The sequence below is a fragment of the Hetaerina americana genome, unplaced genomic scaffold, assembly GCF_022747635.1.
Source record: "Hetaerina americana unplaced genomic scaffold, ioHetAmer1.1.p SCAF_3, whole genome shotgun sequence".
Classification (NCBI taxonomy): Eukaryota; Metazoa; Arthropoda; class Insecta; order Odonata; family Calopterygidae; genus Hetaerina; species Hetaerina americana.
This window is the reverse complement of record NW_027286874.1, coordinates 54,600,647-54,628,377: the sequence shown is the minus strand read 5'-3', so window position 1 is coordinate 54,628,377 and position 27,731 is coordinate 54,600,647. Positions and strand designations below refer to the sequence as shown.

The following is a 27,731-nucleotide window of genomic DNA, read 5'->3' as shown; positions in this document are numbered from 1 at the left end:
ACGCTTCTTTTGTGTGGAAGGTCAAAACAAGAGTTCATTTGCAAAGCTACACGTTAAAAGTTTTTGGCACAAATGTAACCCATGCTTAGAGAGCTATCCTTCATTACTCATTGACAAAATTGACCGTCTTTTTCCCGCTGTGTAATTGCAGAGAGAAAATTTTGCTCAGTATAAAATTTACCATTAAAAGATTATTTGAATATCAAGATTCCTCAAATTATACCGAAAATTACTGAATTATATGTGCGAATAAGCATCGTTACCCAATGGTTTGGTGGTGCTTAATTTAATTAGGCGTCCGCTGCCTTCCTCCTAGTCCCTCTGACCAACCTTTTCGACCCGTTAGAATTTGCCCCCTCCCGACAACCACCTCCCGACTGCTGTTGCGCTAGTGTCCCGGGAAGATCACTGTTTGTCCATCCTCATAATAGTTGGGAAACAAATTAGGAAAATTTTTATTGGAAAACGACCGATCTCAATCTGTACACTGGTTTTTTTTTGTAAAGAAACTTGAAAAATAAACAATTCAGAAATGAAATGGTGTCATGGTGAAAAATATCAACGGGTCGGCATCACGGGGAAAAAACCGCGCTTCAGAATTACCCATTCCTTGCTCAACACGCATCTCCCTCCACTCCCCTGTCTTCATGGTGGGAATTCCTATCCCCCTTGCCGACGTCTCCTCCCTCCCCCGTTCCTCCCTCTCCTCCCTTAGTTCTATTCCGCACCTTCCCCCCCCCTCGATCTTAACCCCGCGCGGCAGCTGCATGGCGTTCGATGCCCATCGACGCCTCTCCTCGACCTCGCCGACCCTCTTGCGGGGGGTTGGGAGGGGAAAATGGAGGCGGGGTGAAACATAAACTCTTCTCTCCCTCCTTCCCTCCCCACGCGAATATCCGTATCACTCAGCTAGCCGGCCGGAGAGATTACCGGGCCCCTGCGCCCGAATCTCCCCCTCTCATTCGTCAAGCCTTTCACAGACACGCACAAATGTGCCCCGAAGGAGATTCCTCGACGCCCTTTGCCTTCGGAGGGTCTTTTCTCCCCCTTCTGAAGGGGGGTGGGTATGGAGGAGGGTGAGTTGGGAACTGCCCAGGCCGACCCCATCCCCTTTCCCTTAATCCTGCCTCGCCTTCTCTTCCCCTTCCGTGCTCTCTCTCTCCTCTCTTCCTCCGTCCTCATCATTCTCATCTCCTCGACCTCTCGACCCTGGGTAGCTACTATAAATGCTTCAAGAGAGAGCGGGACAGTACGCGTGTTGACGTATCCGAAGGAACTGAAACCACACTCATCCACCATGTTTAAGGCAACAGTGAGTACAAAGCCCTTTTGATTTCCATCCCTTTTTCGTATGTCCTCTTTGTCCGGTGCATTGAAGCTGATCGGTTGTGTATTTCAAAGCAATATTGATACAAGTGTACTTAAAGACTTGAATTAATCATAGAATGCCTGCATGATCACCAAGGCATAAAATTTTCTATTGGCAAATGAGAATGCTCTTTGGTAGTATGTGCGAGGATTTTTAATATTTTTAAGATATAGTCGAAAAATACGTAAAATGCCTGCTTCCGATCAGTTTTCCAATCGTAAATGAACAATGGAATGGTCAAGTATTTAAATCGTGAACCGGCAGAAAAGATCTTCTTTCAACTACGATTGGGATACGTGGCCTTATAGATATTTAATGCTGTTAAAATACATTAAGGGACAGCCTTTTTTGAATTCGTCCCGGAGGAGGCGTTGATTCAGAGAACTACAGAAGGAACAATTTAAATCTTAATGATTATAACTTACTTTCAAAGGGAAGATTCACAAACTTTCTTTGAAAATAGGGGACGATTAAAAGTTTTAAACGCAAGGCAGCTTTTGGTTGCGATGAATAGTTTGTATTCATATAGGTCCCGGTGGAAATTGTGTTATTTCCACTCACCAGACTTTTATATCTTATATCTTCTCTCTCAATTTGAGAAAATATATCGTCAATGGAAGAATAGGAGAGTTCAGGTTCAAGAACGAACGAGAAAAACTTAGATTTTGAGGGCAATTTTTTATAAATAAGACGAATTTTGTGTTCATTGTGTTCTTGAAGTAAAGTACATTTAATGCATCAGAAATACGAGGGTCATCCGGAAAGTAGTACCCGTTCGTGAAATAAAGACACAAAAGTAAATATTAACAAACATAAAAAATTTTATTTGAAAGAGGATACTTTAAACTACTTCTCAACATAATCTCCAAGCAAATTAAGGCATTTGTCATAACGTGTGACAAGTTTCTGTATTCCTGCTGCATAGTCCTTCGCCGCCAGCTCATTGAGATACGCGAGGGACCCATCTTGCACAAATTTTTGCATAATGCAGATGGTGTTTAACAATTTCATGAACAATTGTTCGAGAAACATTGGGAAAATGCTCACAGATGTCATCAATTGTGACGCGCCGATCGTTCCTCACGAATTCGTCAACTGAGCTCACCAGTTGGTCTGTAATGACAGACGGTCTCTCCGAACGCTCATCGTCGTGTGTGTTCCCCCTCCCCATGTTGAAGTTGCGACACCACCGCCGAACAGACGACTCGTCCATTACATTGTCTCCATACACCTCCTTTAATTGGCGATGAATATCACATGGGCGAACGTTTCTTGCATTGAGGAATTTAATCACTGCCCTCACTTCACAACTGGCGGCGTTCTCAATTTTTTTAAACATTGTAAACAATCACAGAAACAACACAGGCAATGCTAGCGTCACGCAACTTGGCTCAGAGAAGGCAGACAAGCCACTGAAGCTATCTGACCTCGTCCAGCAGCTACTCGCGTCGTCAGCACTTCATGCGGCACGAACGGGTACTACTTTCCGGATGACCCTCGTATTATAAGAAATGTTCAATAAGTGCAATATGTGGAAATATAGAGTGTATGATATTTAAGTGTGAAATATAGAGTTAACGCGTTGCCCCTGTATTTTCTGCTTAATAGATTTATAATCAATTATAGAAATTATATCACAGGCAGTTGACATCGCGCGTTATATATACTATCGTAGGTTTGTTAATATTTTAGATGATATGCCATCACAATGTCGACGTTCGAGGATTTAAAAAGGAAAATAGGATAGGAAAATAATTGGGTCTAAAAAAAATATAAATTAAATATTCACCAGCGAAGGTCGATCAAGTAGTTATTCATGATTGGAGCGTTAGAAGTCCATTGCCCAACTTGCGAGATCCACCTAAGCGAGGTGGCCTTTGTCCATTTTGTAAAATTTGGTATTTACTTTCCGCAGCTTGTTTTGATGCTGCTGTGTGCAGTGGCCATCATGGCCATGCCCGACCATCACGAAGACCACGATCACTCTTCCAAGTCTTCGGAGAGCCACGAGTCGAAAGACCATCATCACGCAGAAGAGCGCCATAAGAGGTCTCCTGCATACGGTGCTAGCTCTGGAACCCAGGGGGGACACGGCCAGACCGGTCATGGACAGACCGGTCACGGCGGTAGACAGCAGGGACTTGGCGGTGAGCACCAGACTGGACACGGTCAGACCGGCCACGGAATCGGAGGTGGACGCCAGACCGGACACGGACAGGGTGGTCTAGGAGGTGGACACGGACAGGGTGGTCTAGGAGGTGGACACGGACAGGGTGGTCTAGGAGGTGGACACGGACAGGGTGGTCTGGGAGGTGGACACGGTCAGTCCGGACACGGAATCGGAGGTGGACGCCAGACTGGACATGGACAGGGTGGTCTAGGTGGTGGACACGGACAGGGTGGCCTAGGAGGTGGACACGGACAGGGTGGTTTGGGAGGTGGACACGGTCAGTCCGGACACGGTCAATCCGGACACGGAATCGGAGGTGGACGCCAGACTGGACACGGAGAGGGTGGATACGGTCAAACCGGCCACGGAGGGGCAGGTGGACACGGTCAGGGACACGGTGTTGGTGGTGGCCACGGACGTCAACCCAGCCGTCATTACTAAATTCCATCTGAAAAAACCGTCATGAAACCCTCTCAGTAATTTCATTTCCCGCTCACCAACATTTCCAGCTTGTACAAATAAACTCCAAATAAAATTATGTCAACCCAAGTGAAACTCTAATTACTTAGAATTTAAGACCTCTAAAGAGTCCTTACATTTAAATAATGTAAGTAAAAAGCATTGGTGGGTAAAAAAGGTTAACTATTATTTTTAGCATTCCCAATTTAAATTTGGGAATATGGATAGCTTGAGTTATTTTGCTGCCATAAATATTTCATTAAGGATTGTTTCCGATTTTTCAGTTAACTGTTTCCATCCATTTAGAATTGATGCTTTAATGTGCTCCACAATGTAGTTTATTCAAAACTTAATTCTTTGTCAATCCAAGCTAATCCTTTCGACCAAGTAGAAATTGTACGCATAGTTACCATGGGTAACTTTTGTTAACAATCATGCCCTTGAATGAAGATGCTCCCATGAACCATCATGGGTCCTGCATTCCTTCCTAAATCATCTGAAACTAAAGGCAAACGCCAAGGCAGCCAATAGTGAGATGGCTTTGTATAAACCAAGGAGATCACATGTAAAGCAATTTTTTGAGAAAATATTTATACTACTTGGTCATCCTATGGACTGAAATCTTGAGGTGGTTTGAGGGCTTAAGATAATAAAACGAGCAATGATAACTGCTTTTATTGGGGCCATCTATGTCAAATATCTGAAAAGATCTGAGCCAGGTGAGAAGTAGTCCACACAGTGACTGTTCTTCAGTGAGGCAGCTGCAAAGGCATCTCACCCAAGTTGGTGGTCTATTGAGTGATGATGTCATGTTCAAAACACTATTGATTAAGGCAATGGGAAACTTCCTCAAATATTTATCCCAAAAAATTAACCTGGAAACTATGGGACTAAATCCACTAGAATCGGTAAGAGCTTGGTTGTAATTGTTATACAAAATCCTAACATCACTAAGCTGACAGCAAGGGAAAAATAAAAGTAGAAGGTGATCAAAACTGCTAGGATAGAAATATGGTGTATAGGAAGATTAGAAAACATTAACAGAAAAATGGGAAAAGGAAGTATTTTTATATTAATATTGTGTGAAATGAAATGGAGAGTCTGTGGGTATTACTGAAGTGATAGTTTCAGTGAAATTTATAACATGAGGCATTGGGGGTGAGGAGTAACATAGTAATGAATAGAACAATTCAACTATTTCAAGGTGTAGAAATCATTTGTCATGACTTGGATTCGAACCCGGATTCCTCACTGTCTGACCGAGTGCTTCAGTCAGTTACGGTACCAAGGTGTATCCTCCAGTGTACTCAAAAATTTTGGGGGCTTTAGGAACAAGATCCCATGATGAAATACCTATTAATGATTGGAAAACTGGAGAGTGGGTAGTAGTTATGGAGCAGGTGAGCGATTCATTTTTCTATTAGTAAAAATAAAAGAATATGCAAACGATTCAGTAGTATTGCAGGTGTGCGTGCCAACAAGAAGTCACTGGGAAGAAGAATGAAAATGCTTCTAAGATCAATTAGAACCAGGAAGGTCAATTTAGCAGGAAGGAAACATCTAATACTGATCGGCAATGGGGATGCGTTGGTAGGCAAAGGGAGATTGGAGGTGGGAGGTTTAGGGATAAGGAATAATAACACAGGTAAAGGAATTAGGTGTAGGGCTTTTAAGGGCTACACCTGACAGGTTTACAACTTAGCCTGAAAGGTTTAACTCTTTGGCTGTGGCTCACTCCCCGGAAATATACTCCTCAAATGCAGCGAAAAGGGAGTATTGTGCCTCCGTAAACTTTATTATTCCCACAATGTCGAAATGATATGTATAAATAATAAAAATATGAATATAATAATAATATAAATTCATTGCTGATTTAGTGGAAAATTTCTAATAATTTACTTTGATGGCTATAATTTTAATAAAATTTCAATGTATGATGGCGCAACACAGAGATGATAAAAAGGTACAGTCATAGCAGTCTACTGCACGAACGTTTTAGGTATGTTCACAGCAGTGAAAGGGTTAAGCTCATAACAACATAACTGCTATCACCTACGGCTGATGAGGTATTGATATCACTTGCAGTATTTTTCATTGAAAACACCCTAGATTGACTTTCAGAAGCTTGAAAAACATTTGCCCATCATGATGTGTGGATTTTAATACAATTACTAAAATTAAATTAACAAAAATGGTTTTTCTATTTTAGTAATTCTGTATACTAAAAATAAATGTGGCCTTCTTTTTGATTCTGGTGGGAATATAATTTTAGTTATGAGGTATATCGAGAACAGAGGCCCTTCTTTAGAACAGAGGTCCATGCTGAGGGCATCATTTACACTAGGTATAGTTTTCTCTGAGGTTTATACAGGTACATAGTGCCTCACAAGTCAACACAGAGGCATGTGATGGGGGATGTTAGATCACCACCCATGAAAGAGGATAATACTATGAATAAAAATAAGGGTAAACTATGTATATACAAAACCAACAATTTCATGCCAACCTACACCCACAGAGGCAGTAATATACATGCAAAAACCCTTTTAACTTATATTCATGCAGTTACATGTACTATCTACTAACATACACATGCACCTACAAATGTTTAATTAATTATTCCACCAGATTAATCATGTGGATGCGGAGTGTTTTTTTGCAATGAGATGATGAGGACTGTGATAGAGAGGAGAACGTTAGGCAAGTGAGGAAGGGGTAAGAATAGGCATGCTAATGTAATGAAGGGAGGGAGGAAATATATGGAATTAAAGAGGAGCCTATTACAGTGACAGTTGTCAAGCAGTGTTTTGCTATTACTGCAGGGGCAAGGAATATATTTTTATATTGGATGGGCTGTATCTTACTAAAACCTACCTTAACTGGTATAATATCAGTTTTCATAAAAATGTGAAATGCTTGCTTCAATATTCATATTGATTATCATGCTTATCTAATTGATAATTTCTGGAATTTTGTCTGGGTTATACCTGTAGCTCTAATTTTTCCAGAATTTGCAATTTTTCCTTGAGGCTGTCTTTTACCATCCACCTACCCACGAAGTATCAAACACTTAATAACCTAGAAGTGCCAAAAGGATCTATATTCTCTGATGAAGGAATTGCTACAACTTTGCAATTTTGTGCCAAACTAGGTTTATCTATACAAGTAGAGAGTTGGCACAATATATGTATATGATCTTAGCACCTATATTTAGCAACATGAGTGCATGTAGGTCATTGCATCCCATAATTTATATGTATATCATCTGTGATTCATATCAGGGTGTTTGTGTAAAAGGATATATGGCATAGACACTTGGTTGAAATTAATATTATTTTTATCACTGAATATATCAGTTAGCCCTCAACATATTGGTTCTATAACAATATGAGAGTAACATCAACATGCTCCTGACACCAATATATTTTTCAGTCCTACATCCTCACCCTTATACAAAAGAGCAGCTCCTATCATCTTCATGTAGGGCTATTGTTGTCAATGGAAGTATGCATATCTGTTGGTAGCTTGAAAGTACTGCCCAGTCATAATACCTCCATTGTATTCTTCAGGATTTCACTTTCTCAATGTCATCTCTGTACTCTCTAGTAGGTTGCCATCCTAGCACAGCCATAGTGTGTTACTGTATACCAATTTTTCTGATGCACTTAATAATGCAGCAGAGCCACTGCATTAGCAGCACCTTACGAAATAAATTCTACTTTCATTTACCACCACCATGGAATTTAAGTAGCTACTTAAATTGAAAAAGAAAAAAAATATAGCAATAAAAGATTGATAATGGACAGTTGGCAAAATATTATCCCATATCCAGCAATTTGATTGTGACAAGGATCTGAATAGTTTTTAGTTCATCGTGTGCCTCCAGGGTGAAGCCATATTGTGTTGCAACATAACAAGGGTTCCATGAAATACAACACCATGCTCCATGTAAACGTTTTCACTGATCTTTTTTTAACATCCTTAATAACCGTCCCTGTCATTGACTCCCTCATCCATGCAAACAATTCTTTGCCTATCTTCTTCAGATGACCTAAATACTTTGGCCATCTTGGTCCAAAACATTTCCAAGATAGTAAACTATTCCATCTGCTCTATAATATGCCCTCCATTTTCAACAATAAATTTAACTTTCCTATTTGTTAAAAGCCTCGTAACTTTTTTTTTCTTATGTGTGTATTTAGAAAATGCTGTTCCTGAAGCATACAATCTTGCTTACATGGATTTACATATTTGTTGTTTGAGATCAGGATGGTGTGGTGGCTAACATACTGGCTTCTCACCCAGAGGGCCTAGGGTCGATTCAAGGAGAATACAAATATTTTTCAGTGGTATTGTGATTCCTATTTGAGGTGCTTTGTGTAGAGCACTTTGAGTTAGCATGTCGTCCATTGAATGGGATGTTAAACCGTGGACCCCTTGGTGCCTTTTGATAAGAGTAGGCTAATGCTGATGCCGGGTTTCTCTCCAATTTTCCTCCTTTCCCATTCATCCCTAATGACACAAATGATCTTAGCTGTCAGCCACCTCCCCTAAAACTAATACTACTACTATATTTGTTTACATTTTTGCCCTGGATATAACTGGGAACAACCAAAAAATGAAGTTGGCAGAAGATTTTATTAACACAAAATTAGCTCCAGTTCCATTCATATAAAAAAGAAACCAAATTTTGGGAAGTGTATATGGGTTTAATTTCACATCCCCCAGATAATTTAAATTTGTATGTACACAAAATGACTTTTCTGAAACATGCCATTTTTTTTATCTGGAACCATATAATAATTACTATTGTTGCCATCAGCTGATACTTGTCCCTAATTCAAATTCCAAGCCAACCACATTGATTTCATAATGCACTCATCAATGAGTGCCACCAGGTTGACTGCCTAACTTAAAACTTAATCATCCACCAATCTGATGTGATGAATTACTCATTGACTTTCATTCTTATCCATGCTCTTCATATGCAAAAATTACCATTTCCTTCATTTATATCTTAAAAAAATAGTTGATATTGAACATCATTGCCTTGTTCACCTATCAAACACTGTCTATTCTGACTATCCATCCACCACACTCACCTGAATGGTCTGTACTGTATGTCTGGAATGTACAACTAGTGGATAATTCACCCATCCCTCCAGTTCACTCCTATTATTTATACAGTATTCATTAATTTCACCCAATTAACTCTATCAAACACATCAACATCATGGAACAATAAATAAATCCTAATTTTGCTCTGATTTTCCTTTCTATTAGAGACCTCATTACTATTGTGGCATCACGTGTACCTCTCCCCTTCCTTTACTCTAACTGAACATCACCTGAGAAATCATTTTCCTCCTCTCCATCCTCTCATGGATGATCCTCAGTACCACCTTGGCTGCAGGCAAAATCAGACTTAATGGGCTTCAGTCCTGATATATCGCCATCTTTCCTATCTTTGGGATGGAAAATAAAACTGATCTGACAAAATCTTCTGGACAGTTTTCTCTCTGTCTGCTGCAAATTAGCCAATTAAACCTTAAAGCCAATTAAAAATACCTTCCATGTTTGACTAAATCCTTAAAGTGCTCCATGGGAAAGTTACATAACCCCACTGACTTATTTGTTTACATTTCTCTAAATATCCTTTGTATCCCACAATCAAGTATGCCTGGCCCTAAGACATCCATATCTATGTCATATGCTCTTTCTAAATCTAAACTTGCTGGTATGAATTCTTTACAATATCAATCTTCTGCATATTCTTTCCATGTTTTTTTAATATTGCTTAGTTCAATTTCTAATTTTTCCTGCTGTACCTTTAATAGTGTGCACAGATTTTCCCTTCTTATTTTCTGATAGATCTTTCTCCTTTCCTTACAGTGTACCCATTTCACCCTTCCTTTGTAAACCTTCAGTGCCCTTACACTCTACATTTCACCATGCTCCTTTTTCCTTGGTAGTTTTTCATATTAGTTAATCGTTTGTACCCTTTACATCATTTTACCTAACTTTGTTATTACATTCTTCCCTTTCCTTCTATCATCTCTCTTCTCAATCATCTTGTCAGTAATCCATGATTTCCTTATCCTTTTCCTATTTAATGTTCCTACATAATCCTATTTTTCTTCTATTGCATGAGTACCCATCTCCCTACTCTCACTCATGATTTCTTTACAACCCACTGATATCATTTCTTATCACCCTGGTTAATGTTTCTAAATTCCATTTCTTCAACAGTCTTCCCTGTTAAATGCTTTCAAATCTGATGCTACACTTCATTATCACTAAATCTGAGTCCATATCTGCTCCTCAAAACTGTGTCAATTAATTATGCTATCACTAAATATGTGCCTAACTATTATAAAATCTTACTGATACCTATTGAAATGAAATAATTGACTTTGTAATTCAAAGTAAAAAAGTAAGAAAAAACTTACCGATACCTCTCTGAAACCTCAGTTATTTTACTATGTATACCTACTTCTGTTAGTGGGTTGCTGTAGTCCAGGGGGTAGAGCATTGGACTGCTGACCATAGGGTCCCTGGTTCGATTCCAGGGCAAGTCTCTGGGCAACTGCAGCTCCACCCAAGCTATGCGATTTTTTGGTTACCAGTTCTTCCTGGGAAACCATAACCGGCATAGGGAAAGGAACCCCCTGCCCTGATGTGTAAATTACACATGCCGTCAGGCTTAGTACTAGGTGAACTCTACAATCACCTACCAAACTGGCATTTGGGTTGATTACTGTGTTTATGGTTTTTCTTACCTACATCTATTAAGGTATTTGAACCAAGTTTTTCTTATGGCTAAACCATCCCTGCAGAACTCTTTTGCTTTCTCTACATGGCAATTTCTTTTTCCCAAACTGCAGTCTCCTACCTCACTTCCAACTCAACCTTTGCCAACCCCCACTTTCCAAGGCTTCATAAATTTTAAAATTTCATCTGTGGGAAAGCTTCAATAATTAATTCTGGTTGACCATTTGCTATGTCCATTTCTTCCTTCTTGCAGTTACTTGCTGGCTTGTAGTTATAATAATTAACAAGTCAGTTGGTTCTATTTTTACTGCTACTGGTAATACGTATTGACATATGGATATATTGAATTGTTATAAAATTTCTCAAAATGCCAGATGATGACTGAAATATAATATTATAATGTTGTGCAACATGATAATCATGAGAGTATATTTACGGCCATCCAGACTGCAGGTCACATCTATGAATGATGGATTTTACAGTCATCCATAGGAACTTGGGTGGCCCATATAATGATCACGATAAACTTATAATATCACATCATGAGTATACTATACATTTTCCCTAACACAAAGTCAAATCTTATTTTTAACATTAATGTTTGTTAATTTACAACTAATTAAAGTTGTATATTGTGGATATCACAAATGCACTCCATGTGCAAGTGAATGAAGAGCTGTAGAGTGATGAATAATAATAACATAGTATATAAAGGAATGGGGGTTCTTTGATGAGGAGGTGACTGACATAGCATACCTTACCTGGGATTTCTACAATGTCTCATTGATGCACTATTTATAATGTTCTTGAAATTTGTGTACAGATCGAATGCATCTTTAGCACATTTCAAAAATATTTCTTTGGAAATTTCCTAAGCACCACTCCAACCTCTGTTTTCAATCTATTTTCCCCATCCCACCAATTCAAGCACAGTGTATCCTAAAACCAGCATATGTATAGTACACTCTTTTCCATGCAACTTTTTTACTTTGATTCTCAATGACTTTGGTCTTCTAATCTTTCTTGTTCCCCATTTTTGAGAGTACTATAGTAATACTCATTCATCTCTCATTGCCAGATTCTTTTTTATAATGGGTACTCCTTTTTCTCTTATCTTGATAGATATACGAGGTCTGCTCAATTTGAATAGCACCCCCTCCAGTTGGTTATTTTTTAATCTGCCTGAAGATGTAGTGTCAGCGGAAACTTCCTCAATAATCACCATTAACGACTTTGTTGATATCTTGTTTTATTGATTAGTTATGGCTGTTTATTTGAAGGGGTTCTCAAGTGTATGGCAAAAAATCAGGAAGTAAGAAATTGATTAGGAAGAGAGCTTTTGGAATGGAGTTAGGTAGTACACTGAAAGAGGAGAGTGATTTTTCAATGTTTTCTGCAAATTGCAGTAATGAATGGATAATTTGAGGCTAATCCAAAATAGCAATCAGGGACATTTAGAAGGCTTAGCAATTTTTAGTTGTGGAGAAGAATATTGAAAATTTAGTCATTGAGAAAGTCTAGTGGAACTATTCGACATCCTTTCCTGTAGAAACGGAAATTATTTTTCTTCTTTCGTACTCTCCAAATGGATTTCCACAAAGTGTCAACCTCAACTATCTCTCAAAAAAAGCTAGAAAATATCATAATTTTTTGAAGGATATTATCATTTTTTTATTCCTCAACACAATTTATTGAACCCATTGATTTGTCAATGTCTACACATTTGATTTTTTGTGATTGTAACTACATGATATGACTCACTTAAAGATGGCTCTATGGTATGTATGTGTTCGGTGCAGGAACATTTCTTGGAAAAAATGCATGTTGACTTAAGCTTAGTTAATCGGAATCAACACTCAATTTTTGATAATCTCTCTATCTCCCTAAATGACATTTGATTTGTTAGAATGATTATCATATTTAGGTCATGTACTTTTCTGGTTATAATACTGGTATAATTCTGTGTAATAATGTATATATATTATACTGGTATAATTCAGTGTAGTAATGTATAATTCTGGTTATGATCTCTGTTCATAACTCCTGAGATAAGTTTGAGCTCTCCTTTGCAGCAGCTAGCACTTTCTTGTGTACACATTTCTTTTTTTAAATCTGATGTTATTTGTTCCATGAATTCCATTGACATTTTTCCTCTGCATCTCTTTCCATGTACTTTTTCATTGATAACTGTATTCATCAGGTCATCATGGCCGAAAATGTGTCCCATAAGATTATTCCTTCTTGCTATTGTATATATCATTAGATATAGATATTTTCCTACCCTTTACGAAACCTCTTCATTACCTACTTTTCTCTTTTCTTATTGCTGCTATTGTCAATGCTTTACTACTACTCAGTCATGCAACAGAAATATGTTTAAATGGAATGCTCTCTCCTTCCTGGCTGGTATTATCAGAAAATAGTAAGACTGTTATCTCCAATATCACATTTCTAGCCCAACCAATACCACTAATTATCCTTCAAGCTTCTTCCATCACTTCTACTTCTGCTTCCCTAATAAATATTTCTCTTGTTAGATTTATTCTATATGATGTCCAAAATTTGCTCTCTCTTATTAAATCTCTCATCTTTTCTGTCCCACACTATTATCTTATTTTACTCTCATCTTCAAGTTTTAATTCAAGTGATAGATAATTTCATCCTCTTCTCTAATTTAGCAAAGATCTTTTTGATTTTTCCTTTCTGTGCTATGACAGCTATGCCATCAGCAAAATGCAGGATCTTGATTTTTTTTCCATTTCTCCAATTTTATCCTAGAAGTATGGTCTTCATAAAGGCACTTACAAGTTATAAATATAAGGACTATCTCCATATCGTCTACCCCAGGGTTTACATACATCTAAGTTTACTTCCTATGCATATACTCTCTTATAAATTACTATAAGACAAGGTGTATTATCCCCACTTTGGGAGGATTACACGCTAGCATCTATAGACTGCTACTGAAGACATACTGAAATAAAAATTAATTTAAAAAAGAATTTTCATTTTAATGCAATACGTGAGGAAGTAAGTTTGGAAAATTGAAGGAGGATAGCCTATCTTAACTATTAGAATACCAAAAATTATGATAATTCAATATAATGATCAGCCCTACACCTATATGTTCATTATATATGGTTTAACAGATATACCCAGCCTGCACAATCTCTCATCCAAAAAGAAGAGAACAATGTAATTCTTTGCTCATTTGTTTTGCCTTTAACTAGAGATAAGCGCCACATTACAGGAGCAATTAATTCTGAGATGCTTTTAGATTATAGGAGCCAGTTGTTAATACACTCCATTATCATCACTGGCCATCAACCATAAGAATAAATTGATCATGTTCTTCCCTCGATGTATCTATTTTCTACCTCATTCATATTTCTTATTTTTTGTATGCAATTATATGTTCCAGGTATCTCATCTAGGTTCTTCATAAATATGTACTTGATTCCATTCACTTTTCTCTCAATTTCTGCTCTATCAGGCTATCATCTCTAGAAGTTAGTTAGTTTTTATGGGTGGTGACCGACAGCTAAGGTCAGTTGGGCCATTAGGGATCAATGGGAAAGGAGGGGTGGAGAGTGACCTGGCATCTGCATTTGTCAAAAGGCACCAAGGTGTCCGCAGTATGACGTCCCATCCGATGGACGTGGTATTCAATCAGAGTACCCTCAACAAAGCACCTCAAGTAGGAATCGGGATACCACTGAAAAATATTTCTTGTTTCCCTGGATTGGAACCTGGGCCCGCTTGGTGGGAGGCCTATACATTAGCCACCACACCATTCTGATTCCCTCATCTTTAGAAATGTGTCTTATTCGGTTTACCTATTCTTATTTTCACATGTTTCAGGGCCTTTTTTCTTCTCCTACTCTTCGGAAAACCTCATCATTAATTATTTGACCAACCATTTGGCATTCATCATTTTATGTTCATTTTCTATCAACTTTATACTCCATTTTTAATGCTTGCTGAATTTTCTTTTGTATTGCTGTTATTGTCAATTCATCACTACCATAGAGAAGTAAACATGCTTAAGATATATGTATATTTTAATGATAAACTTGCATGTGTTACTGGCTGCCATCAAACTTTTCTCTGGGCAGAATATCTTCCATTCGTGGGCTATTTTACTAATGATTTCCGTATTGATTCATCTGTTGTTAGCAATTTTCATTAAATTAAACTCATTCTTTCATTTCTTGTGGTTTTGATTCCATTTAATTCTCGTAATACCCTATGTTCTTCTTTCACAAATCACATTCTTCAATTATCTTCAGGAGGTATCTCTTCATCACCTTCTTTTAGTTAATAAAAGTCATCTTGAGATTCCTTTTCCTCTCTGCTTTAACAGTGATGCAATTGGGAAAAGCAAATATTGCATTATTTTTATAGTATAGGAATCATTCTTTTGGGTTTTGCCATTTATTTTGCTATTGTACACATAATTATATATTAACAACACATACTGTGGAATCTGAGAGCTTGCAGACTTTGCAATTTCTGCATTGAAAAACCCTGAGGAACTAAGTTTTTATGACATTTGCTTTGTGAAAACTCATTCTTGAGACATTTCCTAAAGTTTTCTCTTTGATTAAAATAAATAGTACAGACTTCTTCCATAGAATGATGTGTCCATTGATATTTATTTAGCATTACATAAGGGAAAGGATTACGTTGGGAATGTTTCTTATTTGATGGAAGGAGAGAAAAATTTCACATAAATGACTACTTCCATTTGTTAGAGATCATTTGGATAATGAAAAATTTACAAATTTACATCCTCCCTTATTTAAGAAATATTTAGTACCTACCAAACGCTTTTTCCTTTGAACTTGTGTTTAGATGAAATTGTAACCGTAAATGTTCAATCACTTTATTATATATAAATTAAAATCACAATGAATTCAGCATTTTCCCTACAAGACGGGAATATGGATAGGAAGTATGCTTAAAATGCTCTAAGGATCGTTGAAAAAGGGCTAAAAAGAAAAAAAAATCTACAAAGTAAAACATTTATAGCAAACTTTTATAAATAGTCACCTTAAAATATTTACTTGCCTCATTATTGCAAGAATCTGTCGTCTATCAATGGGAAAGTTCATGTAAATTCAGACGCTCCTGACGAAAATTTACCTGCTGAATCGATTACCTCCTTTCAGAGTAATTAGGTTTAGTCTTTTGACTTTCACTGCACTATTTCTGCTATTCGTTATTTAGCCAAATCATTCGGCCGGTAACGCGGCTAGTTAAATTTGGAGTAATCACTACAGTTCATTAGATGCCGAAGAATAACTAGGACTACTTCCATTTACAAGAGCAATGACATTGCGACTTCAGGTCTATATGTTCACGCGATTATAATAGCATTCTTGGAAGAATATTTCATTCCAATTTCAAAAATCGCACCACGATGAAGAAAACATCAGCAGCGACAGCGTGCCATGCCATCTGCGAATCAAAACTGAAACTAAGAAACTGCTAGTGGCCTTCCTATTTCCCGCGGGAAATTTAGGAATACACGTATGAAGACAAGCTCAAAAGACGGCATTAGAATGAATCTGGTTTGTACCAGGTGTATTACGAAAAAGATTGAAAAGAAAATAGATATTTGTCTAATCAGTTTTACGATTAAATACAATTCTTTCAAGTCGTTGGCTATGTAAATAAAATTAAAAATATAATGTTTTAACAGCCACAGAAAATCCTTATTATACGAGACGCATTTAGATATTTGTGACGTTTTAGCCAATAAATATAATTAATACTTAGTTTTATGGAGTTAACAGTACAATTTTTATCAGTCCAGAGTTATCATTAATTAGCAGAACACTACGGGAATTTCTGTAATTGGATTTCAAAAGCGGTCATGTGCTATATGAAATTATATACATTTTGTTCGCCAATCTAATTATTTCAATTGGAATTATTTCACAAACCTGCGCTAAAGTAATAAACAAAGGCAGACAAGGATTATTTTTTTAGGAAAGTAAGTTTTTACTGATACTCTTGACATTTTATCATAATTTTATATTTTAAATATTTTTATTGTATTTGTTGAATTTAACTTTGATCTGTTTGCATATTTTAGATATTTCAGTAACTTGAAGTATGATTCTAATTGATGGTCTCGCGATCTTAATATTCTAAAAATTAATCAAAAATAAACCAATTCTGAATTTTACCAGTATTCTCTGGTTCCCAGTTAACCAATTTGTTAACGAGATAACTTTATTTATGGTTTCTGCTATATTATTTAAAAAGATAAGCCTAAAACCGCATTTTTTTCACGCAATGCTCAGGTTGTTTCAATATCAAGAGGTTGAACAACTTTCAAACTTCGCACGTTTTCAAATGCCAACACTTCACAAATATTAGGCCACATTTTGAAAATCTAAAATCTTAGGTTCAAGCATAAGTCATTCAGATGAACTTCCATGAGAATTCCTTGTCAAATTCAATTTTACAGCCATTTTTTACAGCTATTATTATTTATAGCTTAGCCTTATTTATTTTGAAAAATTAAATTAGAAATAATGATTTTTAGAAGGTGTTCGACAGAATATATCGGGTACACTTGATTAAAATTTTGCAGAAGAAAGGAATCTATCTCAGTCTGAGATATGTAAAAGTCTCTGAGAAATTTACATCGATGGTATGGATAAAAAGTATCGGGAATAAATTTATCCTGGCATGACTGCATGTCGCAGCACGCTCACAGCGCGCTGGCTCGGTGGTAAGGGATCTTACCTTTAACACGCACCAATCACCTGCGAGTATTCGTTCAGGCTAGATCGTGTTTTTGTGGACCCCTGTTGAGTGAATCAGTGCAAGCGCAAAATGCAGCGAACGACTACACAGCGGTATGCCATCAAATTTTCTGTTGGACTGGAGAAATCGGGTACAGAGACATCGGACAAGATTCGCCAAGTGTTCATGGATGAAAACACGTCACAAACTGAAGTTTTTAAGCGGCAAAAGCTTCACAAAGGCCGAGAGAGTGTGGAGGACGAGCCCCGCGCTGGATGTCCGTCGACGTCAAGAACCGACGACAATGCGCAATGTGTACGTGAAGTGCTGCATTCAGAGCGTCGGTTAAGTGTGCGCATGATCGCAGATTGTATTGACATTGATAATATGACAGTGCACACCATTACCACTGAAAATATGGCGATGCAAAAGATATGCGCTGAACTCATCCCGAAGGTATTGTCGGACGACCAAGAGTAGAGTCGAGTGCCTGCTTGCAAAGACCTTCTGTAACATATTGAAGAAGACCCTAGCTGGTTCCAAGTCAGGACTATGCCCCAGGAGACTATTTCCTAGTCCCAAAAGTGTAATCCTCCCTTAAGGACACCACCATAGGACCCTAAGTGCCGTTAAAGAAGCTTGCGTGCGAATCCTTGAAGACCTTTCGGAATCGGAAGTGTGGTGTCGAGGGGGTTGATGTGACGCTCTTGAACTGTAGCCTTGTCCCGAGGATTGATCGTGGATCTCTGGCTTTGAGCTGAGTAGAAGGCATCAATCAGAGGTTGCGTGCTTTCTGCAGGGATATCGGGGCGTCCTTAGTCGACCTCCAGCCGGCGCGTCAATCATGTAGAAACCCCCTGAACCGTTTTGGTGTTCACTACACGTCTGAGGCCGCCAGGTGTGTAGCGGGTAGGATATTCGGGCACTGCAGGGGTTATAGTTGGTTAGATCATTTAAGTCTAGGTCAGCGTGTAGGTCAATTAGTGGGTCTCTAAAGTCTTCTTGCCAAATTATTTATAGCTTTAAATGAATTAAGGGTCTGTGTTAGCAATAGTTCATTTAACACGAATCACATACTACCGTAGGGAAATTTTTTAAAGTGTTTTTATTTTCTTTTAAAGTTTAATATTAATAAGAAGTAAATCCTCGTTAAAAATTCAAAAAACCATTATGTCAAGGAAACATCTGTATTGGGAGCAAATTGCCGAATTAAAAAAAAACCAAGTCGCCGAATATAATCACCTTATTCAAAGCACAAGCGAAGATATTATCATTGGAACAGAAAGCTCTTTCAACACTGATATTGCCGGAGGTGAATTTTTTCCAAAATCATTTTCCATTTACAGAAATGACAGAGCAGAAGGAATCGGGGGCGAAATTTATTGCAGTTAAAAGTTCTTGCGTCAGCAGGGCTGAGATAATTCCAGGTATGGTTTGGAAAGCCTTTAGTACTCAATTAAACGTCTTCAATTCAAAAGAATTAATGTTTACGCATTTTACAGACAGCCGGACGACAAAGAAATTTCAATGCTGGAATCAGGTCAGCAAAATCAAAGGTTTATTATCCCGACAAAATGATCATGACGTTATACAACGCTGGGGATTTCAATATCCCATATATTGACTGGAGCACATATATTAAAATGGGAAGTAAAGACAAATATATCTGCAAAACGCTATTTAATTCTTTTAAGTTGAACTCATTGCATCACCTTGTCACTTTACCAATTAGGGGCCATAATGTTCTTGATTTGTTTGCAACGAATATTCCCGAAAAAGCCTTAACTAAAGACTCTACAAAATGAATTAGTAACCATAGGGCAGTAAATGTACATTTTTCGCTACATAGTCCAAAATAAGAAGCCTAAAATGAAAATTTACATGTTTAAAGAAAGGGACTACAATGGCCTATGTGCGGGCTGCAGAGTCAATTTGTAAGTTTTAAGAGAGATAGTAATCACCGAAAGACTGAGGATACGTGGAATCTCTTCCTTGAGATCACTTACTCAGCAGTCAAGAAGTTCATTCCCAGTAAATTTATGAAAGATAACACGGAGCCTACATAGATAGTGCCGCGCGGATGTCAGGAAAGCATTACGACGTCGAAAGTTTTGTCACGCCAAGATGAAAAATGTTAGGGATTTTATCCCTAGCGACAAAAGAATTAAGATTACTCATGATTACAAAATATCTAGGGTAAATTCCAGGAAGGAAAATTCCGGAAACCGTTAAGCAATATCAAAAGAAAAAGATTAGCGGAAAATTTGAAAGAGAATCCGAAAATATTTTGGTCGTACGTCAGAGAGGTTCAGGGAAATAGGTCAACTGCTAATTCATTCAAAATTGATAAAGGTGAAAGAGTAACCAGCATTTTGGGAAAGGCTGACTAATTAAATTCCTTCTTTCAAAGCGTCTTCACCAATATCTCCCTGAATACTTACGATAGCTTAGAAAATCGTGCCGGACAACCGACGCCCAAAATTGAAATCTCATATAATGGAATAATTCGTTTGCTGAAAAATATTAAGCCTAATTAATCCTCCGGACCCGATCAAATACCCGCTCGTATATTTAAGGGTCTAGCTTTTAAAATTGTACCATATCTAGAAATAATATTTAAGAAGTCACTGGTAGATCACAAGGCTCGCAGAGATTGGAAAACGGCTAACGTACAACCAATATTTAAAAATGGAGACATAGAGGAACCAAGTAATTACAGGCATATTGCCCTCACATTCATGTCGTGCAAGGTTATTGAACACATAGTTGCTAGTTCGATCGTTAGACACCTCGAAAATCAGGAGTAATTAATGAAATATTAATACGGTTACCGAAAAGGTAGATCCTGCGAGACACAACTTGCGCTTTTTGTTCATGATATTCACACTACGGGAGAGAGCAATGTTTTAGTGGAAGCGATTTTTCTAGATTTTTAGAAAGTTTTCGACAAAGTACCTACCTCATCGTAAACTACTCACAAAGTAGAATCATATGGCATACATAAAAATATCCGGGATTGGATCAAATACTTTTTGAATGGTTGGGTATAAAGAGAAGTCATAGATGGAGTTATCTAAAATGCAGCAGAAGGGAAAGCCCTGCCCTGGGAAGTTTATCGGACTTTTTTATTACTATTTTACGTTAACAACATTGTCTCCGTAGGCATCGGTAAGATACGTTTATTTGCCGACGATGCAGTGGTTAACGTGATATCCGTGATATCGAGGACACATAAGCTATATCAGATGACCTAAATGCTGTAAAACACCGATGTGGCGCTAGGCAATCAGAATTAAACTTAAAAAAGTGCGTGGTGATGAATTTTTTGAAAAAAAGAGCAATCCAATCCCGAACGCCTACTGCATCGGGGACACTGAAATGGATTGTATAGGTTCAATATAGGAAAAGCTCAGAAAAAAATTAGAATTTTTTGGAAGAGCACTGGGTAAATGTGATGAAAAGGCCTAAGAGATATGTTATCTTTCGCTGGACAGGCTTCATTTAGAATATGCAGCAAGTGTATGGGATCCTAACAAATTTGGATTGATTGCCGAATTGGATCGCATGCAGCGTAGAGGAGCCGAATTTGTAAAACGTTATGATAATATTAGTAGCGTATCCAAAACATTAGAGCAGCTAGGCAGGGAATCACTCACGGAGCGAAGGTTTAAATTTCAGACTAAATCTATGGTATATAGTAAATTGGAATGACGTCTCTTGAGCAGTGACGCTGAAAATGAATTATTACCCCATCGTACTACAATAGGAGAGATCATTATAATAAAATTAAAGAGAATTAGGGTAGAATAGATAGATTTAAGATGTAATTTTTATTATGAATGACAAGGGATCAGAATGACAATATCTGACTGCGATAGGGTCATATTCGGGTCAAAATTAGTCTGGTGTGTATTCACTCCCCCCCACACACCCCAGCAGTGGCTTGTAGGGTGCTAAAATAAATAAATAATAAATCCACCTACCAGGGGGCCTTCGATTCGTGGAAAAGCCGATGGCAAAAGTGTGTCAATACTCAAGGGTTGTGCTTTGAAGAAGAAATTTGAGGCATTTTAGCAATGTCTGAAATAAATTTATTTTTCCGAATTTTTCCCGATAGTTTTTTAACGAACCTTGTACCTCGGAATGCGTAGATGCGGATAGAAAATGTAGAGTCGGGATGGGTGGTGCTATGAATGAGAGTAAGGCAGGGATTCTCATTGTCACCTATTCTTTTTAATAAATGCGGAGGAAATAGTAATAGAGTCATGGAAAAAAGGTTGGGGGCTGAAGTGAAAGTAGGTGGAGAACGCTTCAAATCAAATTTGTTGATGATGATCAATCGTTGGTTTGATGGCCAACTAAAGGGTTTCAATCATTACTTAGTGCATTGTCAACTCAGTATTAGTAGTATTTAGGGGAGGCGACCGACAGCTGAGGTAATTTGCGCCATAGGGGATGGGCAGGAAAGGATGAAGGGTGGAGAGAAACCCGGTGTTAAGGCGCCAAGGGGTCCGCAGATTAACGTCCCATCCGGCGAACGGCGTACTCACTCAAAGTGCCTTCCACAAAGCACCTCAAGTAGGGATCGAGATACCACTGAAATATATTCAACACCGCCGGGATTTGAACCCGGGTGCGGTTTTTGTGTCTGTAATCATTTTATTGAGTGGGTTCTTATGTATTTTAATGTATGGGCCTTCTGCGATTGTGTTTTCGGTGTGTTCAATGTAATCAGCTTTGTCGAGTATAACTGTGGTGTTACCTTTGTCGGCCTTAATGTAATAACAGTCTTTATTTCTAAGTTCCTTTATGAGTGTGCGTTCTAACGGGTCGCTATGCGGTCTAGTGTTAAGTTTGGTGCTGTTGCGTTCCAAATGTAATTGGCAGGCATGTCTTACGAATTGTTTCTCGGATTCTTTAAGGTGTTTAATGTGCGATTCTATGTCCACAACTAAATCTTCGGTGGGGGGATATTTGTATGGGAGGCAATGTTTTAGGCCTTTGTTCAAAATGTTGTTTTCTTCATCAGTGAAATGTTTGGAGGAAAGGTTTAAGATGAAATTTCTTACGGGATTAGGTTTACTTTCAGGAAAAGGAATATTTTTGTGAATAGCTTGGAATTTGCGGTCTAAAGTTTTAAGTTTTTTATGCAGTCTGTGTTGGTTTACTGTGTCCATATTTATAATACGTTACCCTTACTAAAACTTGCATGGACATAACATACTTTCAATTCAACCAAAAATTTTACAAACAAACGCAAGGCACAGCTATGGGAAATCCTCTTTCCTGCTTTGTCGCTAACATCTTCCTACATTACTTTGAAATAGACTGTAAACACACGTTTGACTATTTCCCCAACACTTGGCTTAGATACGTAGACGACATTTTTGCCATTTTTGACACCAGCAAGTGTGACATAAATGACTTTTTGGACCGGCTGAACAAAAAACACAATTCCATAAAATTCACCTTTGAAGTCGAACAACATAACTCACTGCCTTTCTTGGACATACTAGTAATTAAAAACCATGAGGGCTTAGAGTTTGACATTTTTAGAAAACAGACCCACACCGACAACTACATCAAAGCAGATTCACACCACCCCTTTCAACAAAAAATGGCAGCTTTTAATTTTCTCATACACAGACTACTGACGACACCACTCAACAAACAACGCTATTTCAAAGAGTTGGAAAACATCAAACAAATAGCCATTAACAACGGATACACACCCCAAATTATAGACAAATTAGTTAGAAACAAAAAAAGAAAACTTGCCAATAAACATACTACACTTCTACCACAACGGAAAGACAACAATAATGAATTTATCGCATTACCTTTCTTCCCCACATTAACCCGAGGCCTTGATAAGGTCTTTAAACAAATTGGTACCAATGTCACTTACGCGAACCGTAACACTCTTCTTACGTGTTTAGGGAACCCGAAAGACATAACACCACAGTTAGACAAATCAGGTATTTACGAAATTACTTGCTCACACTGCCAACTCTCCTACATTGGACAGACCAAACGTAATCCCAAAATCAGATTCAAGGAACACATAGGACACTTTAAGAACGGACGTTTCGATAGATCAGCGGTCGCCAAACACATTTTTGAAACGGAACACTCTATCACTCCCAACGACTTAACATTATTAAAACCGATACAACACTATAAACTCGATGCCTGTGAGAGCTTACACATACACTTAAACAAGAATAAACTTATGAACAATGAACCAGGCATCATCAACAGTTCACTTTTTAATTTTGTTAGTCATTTCAGAAACAGACAGCCCCCTCCTAATAGCCACCACTCTTCCCCCACTCCTTCCCACGCGACCTCAACAAACTCCCCCCCACCTACGGACCATCACTTAACCCCTCCCCCCTTGCCCCTCCAGGTATATATACCTCACCCCCCGACCTGAACACCCACTTGACTTTGGACGGTGCCTGTGCACATTCCTCTTCTTAGTTCAAGTGCCCTATTTGATTTTCTCCCCGTTGATGGTCACCTGTGTGACCGAAATACCGGTATAGGAGTTCTTCGTAATTATTTTTATTGGCCTTAGGATCTTCTTCCTTGAGATTATTTCTTTAACAGCCAATAGCTCCACATCTTCCATTTTGAAAGGCAACATTGACAGCTGAACCATTTCACAGGGAGACTCTGGGCGTCTGAAATTTTTCTTTGCCCAGAGGCACTGCAGTTCATTAATTTATGAGAATGAAAATAATACTTAGACAATCAACTCTAAGCAAACATCCCTTGCAAAAGTGTTTAACATATTGGAGAATGCTTTTGGAAAGGGAAGTTGTAGAATTGATCTGTAAATCAATATCCCTAAAATTCTTAACTATGACAAATCGAGGGCCTCGTATGAATACTCTTCTTCTCGGAACGCGCTTATGTTTCCTTATACTAGCTGGCGTGCTTTAAGCCTCAACGAAAGAGGGGAAACCGGCTGAATTGCAAATTGGAATTTAGAGTGGTGAACGGTAATTTGAGGACTAGTGGAGAGAGGGTAGGGAACAAGAGGAACTCATTGAGTGGCGAGCACGCACGAATGAAGCACATGAGCTGGCTGTCCTTAGTTAATAATTCAACGAGATCACATGAAAATTTCGATTGTTCTAGTAGCAATTTTTTCCTGGCATAAAACATACGAAAGAAATGGTTTTATAAACGTAAAACCTCGATTACAACACGACCATTGTGGCGAAGTGTACAATTTGCTGTAAATCACGCTAAATGATGTGATTTATTTGTTTGGAGTGGTTTTTTTTCGATGTCAGTAGTTTGGTCATTAAATAAATCCTGTTGTCTCACCCAGCGAATTTGTTTGTTTGCCCAAGAGATAAACCCATCTAGGAAAGCATGAGTAAGATTATTATTAGTAATTTTTCTAGAAGGTTTTAGAGCACTTAAATTATTGATTTTAGGCTTTAACGGTAGGCGTTTGCGAATATTAATGAACGTTCATAGTATTGGAATTGAAGCAACACATAATGTGTGCCGTTCACTCAAACTTTCGCTGGATAGGGATTTACGAACAATTTAAAATAATTCAAAACAATAATTACAGGGAGTCTCCAAAGTTTTTGCCTCTCGGGTTTAAAATCACTGATGCACGAAGGAACTCTTAATATTCCTAAATAAAGAGACCTCTAAACGTGCTTGACTGTAAGTAAATATTAACGTTAATCCCATAGCATTTGTATTGAAATTAAAACGGAGATCCGCACGACTAGGTCAATGAAACTTGCGGAAAATGGAATGCGGCTGCTTTGAGCGCCTCAAAGCTATCATTATTCCACATTCCTCATCCCTTGACTCCCTCAGCTCTCGACTTATACGACAGTAATGAGTAGCAGCAATAAATGGATTTGAGATGATTAAATTAAGTAGAGTTGGGGCGAGTGAATCGTCTGTAAACTAAGACAATCGTCAAGGGTTAGTTGTTAAATGGATGCGTTTATTCTTCAGTGATTTTCCTCTTTACATTTTGGTATTGCTTTATCGGCACAATTTATTACTTTTGGATTTTAGACCACTGTAGTAAACTCGAAGGTTGGTTTGATAAGTAAGGGTTCGTTCATAATAGGGTCATGGGTGGGTTCACCTGATACTAAGTCAAGCGGCGTATCAAATGCACACACAAGGGTCGGGGGAGCAGTTCCTTTCTCTGTGCTGTCTATGGTTTCCCAGGAAGACCTGGCTCCATAAAACCACTCATCTTGGGTGAAGCTTAGCACAGGGGTATCGCCAGAAATCAATCCCGGTCAGTAGTCTAGTACTCAAGCCGCTTGAGTACCACGCCCATTTATTCCCTACTAAATCTGTAATTTAAAATACATACAGTATAAGTTGAATGACCAAAATTCATCTCAATTTAATCCTATCCCATGAATGTTGTATTGAGTTGAGGTCTTAATTTGACACTGCTTACATATTTCCGTAAAAATGTGTTCTAACACGAGAATATGCATATGCCGAACATTATACCATAGTAAAAATTATTCTTTGCAATTAAAGTTAGCATAATATACTTCCTTCTTTCTCTTCTTTATGATTAGCCAGTTAAATAACTACTGTTTTTACTATGGTTTATTATAAGATCCGAAGAATAACCATCATTCCATTACGTTACGTATATTAACGTTTGCTAATGGCAGTCATTATATTCACGAGTAGGCTTTCTGCATTCAATTTTCTCTTTGTTTACTTATGTATTTCTAAATTTACAATTTTTGATTTTTATTTCCCCCACTAACTAAATATGAATTCAATTTATTCGCTCTCAGTTGAAAGTGATCCAATTACTTTAACACCTTTGGGATCCTTTAATCCTGTATTTCATAATAAATTGAAAGCCTCGTCTCCAATTTTTTCGCAAACAGAGTTATTCAATTAATGAAATAGGTGCACACTAATTATCAAAACTTATTTTTTTATTTGAAAAAAAATGAAAAATTCATTTTCTCTGATAATTTTTTTTGCATTTCCGAGCTATCATTGGGAAAGATAATATTTGAATCTTCTTAAACGAATTTTACAATGTGGTTGGTAATTACCAAGTCGAATTTTGCAAATTCAGTTCGGTAAGTGCTTCAGTGTGCAATATACCAAGCTCGTTTGAGAGTGCAACGGATGTTGATGAAAACCCCTGAGTAGATGCCAAGTAGATAGGGTCAATATCTCATCTAAAATTGGGGTAAATAATGTTTGAACGTGACTGAAGCATTTACTTTTGAGCTGAGGTTCAGCGAAAAGTAAAGTTTCAACAACTGGTTTACCGTGGCTTTGGGGAGCTCTGATCTTGACTGGTAGACATAATTAACAGTTTAAATTAATTAGCTTAATTTTAATCTTGCTTTGAAGTATATCCCTTCCTTATTTGACGTTTCCAGTTTCATATTGTTTCGCCACTGTGTTTAATGGTTGAATTTATGTGATGTTTCTTCCGGGAATCCCTAAGGGAAATAATAACCTACACATCTGTATGCCTATAAATATTACGGAATAAATGAAAGATTACCTTCAGTTACTCTTTGTCAGTCTCTTCCTAGCAATAATTTTGTTAGACTAATGAGAATTTCCTAAATACTTCGATGGCTTTCAAATGTCTCCAAAGAACTAAATTACGAACACGAAATTTTACCGTAAAAAAAATATTTATTAGCCTTTTTGCCAATCGATAACAAATAACTCACGGAAAAGCAACTCCTTACTCAATAAAAAAGGCTGTATTTTAGCAAAAGCATGAATGCAGCAATACGTTCTCTGGAGATTATTGTTATCACAGCTGCTTTGATGCTAGCGAACTGTTAATTTAAGTTCCGTTGTATCTCATTAATTTCCAAATTGAATTCCTGAAGATAATCTCTGTTCCAGATAGTAGCAGTTATATTAAATAATTTCACTAGCGGACTGTGGAAACATAGATGCATAGAGAAATATATGGATAAGCGCAGGAGTGGTTATAATATTGCAAAAGATACAATAAATTAAAATAAAAAAAATTCGCTGCACTTAATATATCTTTTGAAAAGCCTTTTCGAACCTTGGTAGATGTATACTATAGTTCCTCTATGCATAACTTTTAGGAAATTTGGTCTCCATTTTCTTAATGAATTCTCCTTCTCTTTACGAAAATATGTCTAGGATAATGAGTATTTTTTGATACGTCATAAC

At 37.7% G+C, this 27,731-nt stretch overlaps 1 protein-coding gene across 1 annotated transcript; it reads left to right on the top strand.

The window, feature by feature from the left end:
• The first annotated feature begins 1,051 nt into the window (after positions 1–1,051).
• LOC139690097 (uncharacterized) lies at positions 1,052–4,088 on the top strand. Its single transcript, XM_071587327.1, has 2 exons — positions 1,052–1,312; positions 3,285–4,088. The coding sequence occupies exons 1-2, from the start codon at positions 1,067–1,069 to the stop codon at positions 3,978–3,980; spliced, it is 942 nt and encodes a 313-aa protein (XP_071443428.1). The 5' UTR covers positions 1,052–1,066; the 3' UTR covers positions 3,981–4,088.
• The last annotated feature ends 23,643 nt before the right edge of the window (positions 4,089–27,731 follow it).

Bases quoted from the DNA above. Each gene is read 5' to 3' on its own strand.
- LOC139690097 (XM_071587327.1), top strand. From the start codon at position 1,067: ATGGAGGAGGGTGAGTTGGGAACTGCCCAGGCCGACCCCATCCCCTTT. The intron at 1,313-3,284 runs GTGAGTACAAAG...TACTTTCCGCAG, and splicing joins CCACCATGTTTAAGGCAACA to CTTGTTTTGATGCTGCTGTG.